The 10,494-nt window shown below is 44.5% G+C and overlaps 1 protein-coding gene and 1 pseudogene across 2 annotated transcripts in view; one reads left to right on the top strand and one right to left on the bottom strand.

The window, feature by feature from the left end:
- The window catches only part of LOC104851017, a 43,730-nt pseudogene extending 40,797 nt beyond the window's left edge, over window positions 1–2,933 (bottom strand).
- A 2,224-nt stretch (window positions 2,934–5,157) lies between these two features.
- Slc16a14 (solute carrier family 16 member 14) overlaps window positions 5,158–10,494 on the top strand; it is a 24,386-nt gene continuing 19,049 nt past the window's right edge. Inside the window, exon 1 of one of the 2 annotated variants that reach the window (XM_010608116.2) lies at window positions 5,158–5,425. In XM_010608116.2, coding sequence (XP_010606418.1) covers window positions 5,167–5,425 — 259 coding nt within the window. In that variant the 5' untranslated portion in view covers window positions 5,158–5,166. The remainder of the gene's footprint in view (window positions 5,426–10,494) is intronic. The other variant, XM_033764674.1, reaches the window with a different exon arrangement.

The following is a 10,494-nucleotide window of genomic DNA, read 5'->3' as shown; positions in this document are numbered from 1 at the left end:
TGGGGGGGGGGGCACGGAGGGCTGTCGCTGGGGATTAGGGAGATGCCCTTTCGCCTTGTGGGGGACCCAGGGTCACATTTGGGTGCCTCCCCTTGGTAGTTTGACCTCTGACCATTGGCTCAGTTTCCTCATCTGTGAAATGGGGACATTAATGCCAGTGGGACCAGATGGTTGTGGAGAAGTCACCCGACACGGTCCTGACTTACAGGAGAGACTTGTAGGCTCCGTTCCCTCAATTTAGTTTGAAGCCTGTTTAGACTTCTCCTGTGCTGTCTGCATTAGCCTAGCGCAGCTCACCCGCCTTCTCAGCTACAGCGCCGTGGCCTTCGAAATTCCCGGTGTAGAGGACAGAAGCGGCCACAGAGAGCCAAACTGAAGACGATCCCCCCACACCCTTCACCCGGTGGAGGTCCTGTTGCCAGTGTGCCTTGTCCACCATTTGGGAAAATTGCCATTTCTGTTTCAATTAGTTAACTTGCTTTTCCTAATAATGAGCTCACCATATGTCACATGACAATTGCCAAATCAATAATAATAATAATAATAGATTTAGTCTGGTGTACACACCTGTAACCCCAGCTACTCCAGAGGCTGAGGCAGAAGGATCACAAGTTCAAGGCCAGCCTGAGCAATTTAGCTAGATCCTGCTTTAACATTAAAATTAAGAAGAGCTGGAGTTATGGTTCAGTAAGGGAGCACTTACCTACATGCAAGAGACACAGAAATCCCTGGTTCAATCCCCAGTACTGAAGGAAAAAAATAAATAAATAAATAAAAATCCAAAAGATGGATGAGCTTGTAAAACTTCTTCCCATAACAGAGCTATAGATAATTTAGCTTCGTTTTACTATGATACACTCACCCTCACTTCTGCCTGTTGCTGTGTACGTATATGGCTGACACATTTCATACCCTATAAGAATTCCTTGGTTCTCCCATCCCACCCCACTATTTATGATTTCTTTGTCGTGGTTTACAAAGTCCCGTTGGGGAGAATGGAAGGTTGACCGTGTGGGTCCATAGTGCTTCCCATTTCTTCCTTCCTTCACCCCCTCCAGGGCAAGGCCCTTTGTCACATCTGGTTTCCAATAGCACACCCTTAGCAGAAGCCCCACACTCACACCCACTGCCTCCATTTACCCCAGTGCCAAAGAACTGCTTGGGCACCATGTGGTGGGGAAAGATGGTAGGGAAAGATGTGAATACTGTGGTGGGCAGTCCGGGTGTTGTTAGCATATTAAAAATTGTGATTTTGTATCTCCTAATTACATAAATGCAAAAAGGGCTAAAGGCCAAGTTGCGGGTAGGGCGTTGTCTTTCTTGTCTGCTGCAGTCTTGGAATACACCAACTGGGTCCGTCTTGAGCAATAGAACTGCATGTGGCTGATGGTTCTGGAAGCTGGGAAACACAAGGTCCAGGGCTGCCTTTGGTGAAGGTCTCTTTCCTGCATCATGACTTGGTGGGAGGGCAAGCAAAGCATGCCACAAAGAGAGAAGTCAGGCCAAGCCCACCCTTTTGATCAGAAACCCACTCCTGAGGTAACTAACCTGCTCCAGTGAGAATGACCTTAACCCTTTCATGAAGGCAAAGCCCACTTGGCCTGAGCACCTCCTAAAAGGCCGTCCTGTTAATACTGTTACGATCACAACTAAATCCAACATGAGCCATGGAGGGCATCGAACACTTATTGTCCCGTTGTCTTTTATTTTAGTTCATGTAGTTGGACAATAAAGTAACTGTGATTGGTCAAGTAGTAATTACTTTTGGAGAGATTTAAGTGTGAAATGCAAATGACACTCTTGCTCTGAAGATCTGAAAGAGCCTCAGGAGAATCTGAAAGGATTTCTTTTGCCTCACCCTATCCTGCTTGAGCACTGTCTTACGCATGAGTGGTTGTGCCTCTTAAGTAAATCGTGTGCACTAAGTGTTATACAGTGTCATTTATTTATAAATGAATAAACTGGAAATGCCAACAACAGTCCAATGGTAACTGCATCTCTGAACCCATAAAATAAATAATTCACCGAGACTATAAAGTTCTTAACATTGCTTTAGAAAAGGGCTTAATATTTCAAGCACTTTTCTCTGCGTTGAAAAACTAACTTTATTTTTGTAACCATGACAAAGCCTTTTCTAGTTGTAAATAAATGCTGAGCGTTGTTGTGTTATCATACTAAATACAGCTGAGCTGTGTCTGATCCAGTGTGAAATGCCAGCATTACTGAGATGGGACAGTCACACCCACCTCAAGCTGCCGGGTTCCTTTTCTGGCTCCTTGGGGGACTGCATGTCAGGAGCAGAGACAGAGCTCACGCACCAGCAGCCACCCTTTGGACTGTCAAGCCAGTCCTCCGTCCCGGGCTGTGGGCTCGGAGAACCCTTCTTCTGGGCACCAAGCGGGCCCCTGCGCAGGAAGAAAGATGAGTAGGACGTGGGGCACACATACGCGCAAGTGCACTCACACTCCACATGCACGAACACGTGTGTGCAAAAGCTTAGAGCCCAAGGCAGATTGGAAGATCACCCCAGAAAAGCGGCTCCTGGGTTGTCTGCTTTTCCTCTATTTTAACCACTGATTCACCTGTAGGCAGGGGGCTGATCTGGATATTTAACAGTTAGAAACCTTTATTTTCTCATGATATATGTTTGTTTAGATTTTTTTAACCAATAAGTAAAAAGAAAGGAGAAATGCCCTGAGAGACCATCAACATTTTCCTCTTTTCATTCTGTGGTTTCTCCCACAGATAACGTGTTTTGAAGAACAACAGAAACAAAGGGAAATGCACATGCCGGTTTTCTAGAGTTCACACTTTAGCCTGACTTCTTTCCAGTCTTCAAGGAGCCTCTCGGTTGGTTCTGTTGTGACTTGGCCCTGGGCCAGCGCCAGGCTCGGGTTCCAGACCACGCTGGCTACAGCACAGCACAAGGCCATGGTGTTTCTGATGCTAGACGTGCCTCACGGAGCTCGATTGTGATTGGGTGATTTAACAAGTGCGGCGCTCTGATGTTGCATGCTAGACATGTTCTCAGGGTGCTAATTTTGTTTTGCTATTTCTGAGTTTCATTCTAGGAATTTAGTTGAGTCTTGAAGGGTGGGCAAAAAAGAATGGAGAAGGCAAGCAGGGAGGCGGCCTGTTCCCAGGCGAGGGAGGGGGAGGTCACACACCAGGAGGAGACCGTGCGCATGCGCGGTGTTCAGGGAGCCGCAGGTGCTCGAGCAGGATGCACTGTGGGGTGCACAGATCAGGCGGGGACAGCAGGAGGCCTCGCAGGAGCGGCCAGAGCGTAGGAGTAACCCAGGGGCTGAAGCAAGTGAAGGAGTGGGAGCTTGGACTTGATCCTTAGGACAAATTGAAGGGGGGGTGGGAATAATGAATGCTGGCGAGGCTGTGGGTAAAAGGAACCCTTCTCCGCTGTTGGCGGGAGTGCAGACTGGGACAACCACGGTGGAGATCAGTGTGGGGATTCCTTAAAAACTAAAACTAGAGGTTCCACTTGACCCAGCTAGTCCCCTTCTTGGCAGCTTCTCGGAAGAATTAGAAGCATCACATCACAGTGATAGTTGCACTCCCTGTTTATAGCAGCACCGTTTGTAATAGCTCACTCTTGGAAACAGCCCAAATGCCCATCAACTGATAAACAGATAAAGAAGATGGGGTTTTTTTATGCAACGGAGTATTACTCTGCCATAAAGAAGGATGAGCCTGAGATATTTCTAGCTAAACGGTTGCACCTGGAGACCATTCTGCTAAGTGAAACAAGTCGGACACAGGTGTTTGAATGCCACGTTGTTTCTCTGGTATGAGAAACCAAAATGGAAATGAGGACTGAGATGTATAATAGATATTGGGAAAGGGGGAGAAAATGTTCAAATGAGAAGGGGAGTGGGGGTTGGGGAGAAGGGACAAGAGCAAACAGAAAGAAAACATGGAAACACAGCTTTTGTAAATAAGGGGAGAAGAGGAGTTGAGGGGGATTGAAGAGGTGGGGAGGTGCTCTGGCGGATGAGGAGTTCCCATGCCCTGCAGTCTGGGTGCTGGAAGGGGGAAAAGAACCCGGACCAGAGCAGTGTGCGCACAGGCAGCCGGGATTGAGAAGTGCGCAGCTGCTGAGGAGAAAGAATGGTCTAAAGGGCAAAAATCCTGCCAGGAACCAGTGTGAAAGGGAGGAAGTACCCGGATGAGCCCAGGGCGGGCCCCTCCACTGCTCCTGCCGGGCACGCTTGGTTCCGGGCTCTCATGTCCTTCCCTGCACCCAGTCAGCCCTTAGGCAGATCAGTCTGGGACCAGCCTCCTTGTCCTGGACTGGGCCAGACAGGAAGTATGATAGGGCTTGCAGGCTTGTAGCCTTGAGAAAGGCTAATGATAAGAATTCTTAGCTCGACACGCACAGACACAGGCTGTAGGGATGGTGCGGTACAACGCAGTCTGCTTCTGTCCGGTCAGTCGGTATTTTTAAAAATCAAGAGATTCTCCAAAGAACACTGATATTCTGGAATAGCATAGCATTGCCGTGGGAATGAGGGTATGTATTCAAGGAAGGAGAAGTAGGAGAAAGTTTTTAAAGACAAACACGAAGCCAGGTGTGTGTGGTGGCGCACTTTTATAATCCCAGCACTCTTGGAGACTGAGGCAGGAGTATCCCAAACTCAAGCCCAGCCTAGGCTCCACCCCACTCCTTTCCTCCTTCCCTTCTTTGGAAAATTACTTCTTTCCTCCAAGTTTATTTTTCTATTTCCAAGATTATAATATTTACATATGGGTGATTGTAAAAAACAACAACAACAAATGAAACAGAGCTAAGTGTGGTGGCACACACCTGTAATCCCAGCACTTTGAGAGGCTGAGGCAGGAGGATCTCAGGTTCAAGCCCAGCCTGGGTGACCTAGTGACTTAGACTCTATCTCACATTAACAAAAAATTAAGGGCCAAGGATGTAGCTCAGGGTAAAGGCCAGATGAATCAGGTTTTATCAGAGCTCTTGACCCGTGAAAAAGGTAAGCAGTGGTCCCAAATCTGCATAGGACAGGGGTTATTCTGAAGGCCTAATATGACCCTGGATTCTTCTGGTGGGAGGTGGATGGATCCAAAGAAGATACAAGATAATCTTTGGCTTTGCTGTTTGGTGAAGTGATTTGCTCTGTGTGTTTCAGGAAACCTTGGAAAATGTACACAAGTCATGAAGACATTGGGTTCGATTTTGAAGATGACCCCAAGGAGAAGAAGACCCTCAAGCCCCACCCCGACATCGATGGCGGGTGGGCGTGGATGGTGGTCCTCGCCTCCTTCTTCGTGCACATCCTCATCATGGGCTCCCAGATGGCCCTGGGCGTGCTCAACGTGGAATGGCTGGAGGACTTCCACCAGAGCCGCGGCCTCACCGCCTGGGTGAGCTCCCTGAGCATGGGCCTCACCCTGATCGTGGGTAGGTGCACGCCGCCTGTGGGTACCCCAGGGTTCCTGCTCCCAGTGATGCCTTACGTCGGTGAGACATCAGATGTGACTTGTCAGTGGTGTTTCCAGTCTTTTAAATTATGGCTCAATGCAGAGAACACAACATTTACCGTGTTAACCATTTTTAGGCCCATGGCTCAGTGTATTATTTTTTGCCCATCACCACCATCCATCTCCAGACCTTTTTCACCTCTCCAAACTGAAACTCTCTATTCTCCTGAAACCCCACCTTCCCATTTCCACCTGCCCCAGCCCCTCCTGGCTGCCACCATCGTATTTCTTGTCTCTGTGAATTTGATTATTCGAGGTACTTTGTGCAAGCAGAATCCTATATGTGATAGGACTATTTGAATGTTTTAAACATTGACTTTAAAAATCGATAGTTTAAAGACAGGGGTGGTGGCACACGCCTATAATTCCAACACTCAGGAGGCTAAGACAGGAAAATCCTGGTGAATTTGAGACGCTGAGTGAGTTCAAGATCAAACTGAGCTACATCATGAGACTGTCTCAAAACACAACAACAGCAAAAACCTGATCTTTTTTTTTTTGGTACCTGGGATTGAACTCCGTTTCCTTGTGCTTTTGAGGCAGGTGGCGGCACCACTGAACTACATCCCCGGCCCAAAACCTGATCATTTTTAAAAACCTCTCTTTTGCTCCATACTCTGTTTTCATAACTGTTATGTTCATTGTGTCATTTTGAATCTCTTTTTATTTAACATTGATGAATGTTTTTTAAAAGATAAGGGGCTGGGGATGTAGAATAGTGGTAATCAAGTAACAAACTCGCTTTAGAGTTTTAATATTTTTAATGAGAAGCATTGTTGATCTTCTTATTAAATTAATTGTTAGGAAAAAAACTATTAAACTGTTTTGAGAAAGTTTGCTGATAAAACTAACAGGAAATGCCAGGGATTTAGCTCAGTGGTTCCTCTGCCTACCTCACAAGCACAAGGTCCTGAGTACCAAAAAAACACTAACAGGAAAGAACAGTACTATATTCTTGTATTTACTAGTTGAACCTAACTACAGAGCAAGCTATAAAATCATTCTTCTGTAATTGGAGACAAACCAGGAACTTAAAATATAATGTGTTTCAGTTTGGAAACCGAGCTACTTTTACTCTCTCTTAATATTTAATAAGCATCTATTATATACACCAAGTACTTTTCCTTACATTATCTTGTTTAATTCTGTTTCATTCTCTTAATCCTCTAACATCATTACTGCTATACCCTAACATTTTTTTAGTTGTTTCACTTGAAAGTAAATTGATGCCTTACATCTACTTTTGTATTTAAAATATTGATGATATATTTTATATTGCAAATATAAATCTAATCTTCTGGTTTTATGAGTACGTGTGTGATAGCATATGTGTGTTTGATGGGAATCTGTAGTTTTCAGTGATTTCTACATTAATTAAACTGCCTAAATCCAGAGATGCCTTGGTCTTGGCACATAGTCATTCAATGTTATTTTGATAACACAAACCAGAATAATAACAGTGCCTTAGTGCTAATGGTAGAAAAGAAGGGCTCTGTGTTATTTCTCAAGATGTATGGTGTGTATTTGTGTGTGTGTGTGTGTGTGTTTACCAGAAAGAATAACAGGTTTTTTTTTAATTATTATTTTACACCAACTGCGTGCCCAGTATGTGTTATATACATGATTTTGATATAGGGGAAATAAATGTAACACTCGACCTGCTAGATGTTAGGTATGCCAAGTTGGAGTTCTCTAAAATTGAAGAGTGAATTTTAAGTAACGACAGATGGCAAGAGTAGAAAATACGTATTGAGGGAGATACCTTCTGAGAGATAGGAGGGGACCCAAAAATGGGTTGCTGTGGACTCCACTTCACAGAGGAAGTCTTATAAAGCAAAATCATGACGTGGATACAATGTGAGACAAAACTATGATCAACCAATAAGATCACAAATATGGCCACTTTGGTAATATTGATCCAATGGGGAAGCAGGTATCATAGCAAGAATACATGGAAAGAACAAGGACCTTTTCAGGAAGGGATGGATCAGGAGGTCCTGGTCACCCACCTGGGTGACTGATGTCTATCCCGTCATCATCAGACCATGTGATACCAGTCACAGTACAATCTTCAAGTTATTGCTTATCTCTTGAGAAGGCTTATAGGGCTGGTCATTCCATCTTTATCTAGAGTCTTGACCTTCAACAGATGTGCCTCTAGCCACAGTTGTAATGTGTTTTTATCTTCTGTACTGACTTGCTCAAAGGCCTGTCCTTGTCTGACTGCCTATAATATTTTTACCTAAGTTGGCTATCTATAACTTACCCCTCTCTGAAGAGGTATCCCTAACTGCCATGAAGGGGCAAAGGGCAATGACCATTTTGGCTCTTTTTGGCTAATGGGGGTCATAGCTGTGATCAGCAGTCAGAGATACTCTCTAGAGCACCTATCACCCTTGATAGATGCTGGCCATTCTTGTCTTGGGTAGGCATATAGGTTTAAATCTGGAGAAGACAAGACCAAAGAAACAGTTAAGAATGTATGGGCCAAATAATAATATCAACAAGGCTATTATAATTATAAGTAAAAAATGTTTCTACCAGGAAGAGCCAGTAATAGCCTCTCACAGAGAGGGCTATGGAGAAGGTCCAGGAAATTTTAGAATCTGACATAGCATTAACCTGTCACTTAGTGTCTTGAACAGCCATTGAGATATTAGCAGAATGAACAGGAATGTGCACACCACATTTAGCTTTTATAATTGCATGAGTACCTTCTTGTATTCTTGTTAGAATGCCTAATGCCATCCGATTTTGGCGGGCAGTGTACTTCATTAATTTTATTTGTTTATTTAGGCGGGAGAGACCAGGCAAGGTGTCTTTTAAGGCCAGGTGTGTAGAGGTAGCCAAGGCCTGGATGTGTTGCATGACATCCCCAGATTGAAGCCAAATGACCATGCCAGTGATACATACTTTTAGACCATCAGTGTCCCTGACAGGCTAAGTTTGTAGATGTGTTGAAATTTTGGACATTCTTGCCTTGTAACCATGCAGATCCCGGCATGAATCTTCCTACCTATCCATGGGGTGGCCAGGGCTACAAACTGGTTCCACAGGACCAAGGAGTGCCATCAGGGGCACCCCATCTAATTTTAGGGCAATTAAATGACCTGTTTGCAGTCATGTCTTTTCACCTCCAAAAATTTTTTTTTCCTTATAGAAAGGTAGCAGGGTTTAAGGAGGAATGTTCTTTATTTGAATGGCTTGTCCTTCTCACAGTAAAGCCTAGTATTTAAGGAGTTGACTGTCTGATAGCCATAGGCTCCCTTTGGAAGAAAGAAGTCCTACTACACTGTGAGGTCTGTGCACAGTGAGACTTTTGACTAAAGTCAGCTTGGCTGCCTGTGGTAGCAGGAGAGCTACAGCAGCCACAGCACTGAGGTACACAGGCCATATCTTTGCTATAATGTCTAAACCATGACTCATACATCCCACAGGCTGTTGACCAGGTAAGCACTCCCAAAGCCATGCCGTGCCTTTCATCAACATACAGATTGAAACAGTGTCCTGTTGGTAGGTTCAATGCCAAGGCATAAGCACTTGTTGGAGCTTCTGGAATGCAGTTTGGGAATCAGGTTCCAAGGTTAAAATATGGATATTCTGGGGCTTCCTTGATAAGCTGAGGGAGGGTTATGCCATCTTGCTATACCCTGCTATCCAAAGGCAACAAAACCCTGTAATTCCTGGGCATTGCAAGAGTTTTAGGACCTTGGGCTACAGGAAGGAAAGTATTGGTGTAGTTCTCTCTTCCTTTGGGTTCTCTTAGATATGATAAGGACTAAATATTTTACCTCAAGGCTGCAAAGTTGTGCCTTAGACCTAGAGAGCTTATAACTTCTGTCTGCTAGAAAATTCAGCAGAGCATGGGTGCCTAGGCTGGAGAGCTCTTCTGAGGGGGCACATAGCAGTATATCATCTACATATTTCAAGACCATGACTTGGGAAAATTTAAAACATGCCAAGTCATAGGAAAGCAAGCACTTGCCCAAAGAGATGAGGACTGTCTCTGAACCTTTGAGGAAGGAGAGTCCACGTCAGCTGAGAGGCCTGGTCATGAGGATTTTTAAAGGCAAAAGAAACTGGGAATCTGTATGTAAAGGAGTACAAACAAAGGTATCTTTTAAATCTAACTCTGAAAACCAAGTGGCATCTTCCAGGATGTGGGAAAGGAGAGCGTATGGTTATGTATCACTGAGTGGACTGGCCCTACTGCCATTTACCAATCTAAAGTCCTTTTCCAAGCTCTACTCTCTATTGGGTTTTTTAACTCTCAAGATTGAAATGTTCCAGGGCCTATTACAGAGTTAAGTAAATCTTATGTCCTTAAGTTTTTGACCATAGGCAATAGGCTTCTTTTAATTTCAGGCCTTAGGGGGCATTGTCTTTGTTGCGGAAAAATTGTAGGATCACTGAGATGTGTTTGCATTGGCAACACTTATTGCTCTTTTTATTTTATCTTTGGTTGCCTATTTAAGGATTTATTTCTGTCTCTACAAGAGGGAGGCAACATACCTGTCCTGGGTTCATGTATATTATAATATTTAAACAAGATATCTCTCATCTGGAGGGGAAGTGGACTTTTAGGTGTAATAAAAGAAGAATGGGAGAAGAGAAAGTTACGGCCTAAGGGTTATGAGAAACAGTGAGCTACCTCCCCTCTATTCATTCTTTTCCCTGGGGTATGATGGCTGGAAGGAAGGCCAGGATTGAAAAGAAGGACCAAGAGGCATGTGCTGGTGTCCTGCAATTGGTCAGCTTCTTTTCCTTTTATAGTCATAACTACTCGGGGCTTCTCTATGGAGATGACATTCCAACCAGAAGAAGGCAGAGAGTGCCTGGGACCCTTCAGTCTTGCTGTATCAGTACCAGGGCTAGAACTCAGGACCTTGAAGTTGCAAGGCAGGCACAGCACCACTGAATTAAATCCCTGGCCCTCCTAATCGATTTTTGAGGCCAGCATTACTTTTTTTTTTTTTTTTTTTTTTTTTT

This window comes from Fukomys damarensis, unplaced genomic scaffold (genome assembly GCF_012274545.1).
Source record: "Fukomys damarensis isolate Sample0158 unplaced genomic scaffold, DMR_v1.0_HiC HiC_scaffold_16, whole genome shotgun sequence".
Classification (NCBI taxonomy): domain Eukaryota; kingdom Metazoa; phylum Chordata; class Mammalia; order Rodentia; family Bathyergidae; genus Fukomys; species Fukomys damarensis.
Note: the sequence above shows the minus strand (reverse complement) of the source record. Positions and strands in the feature narration are given on the sequence as shown.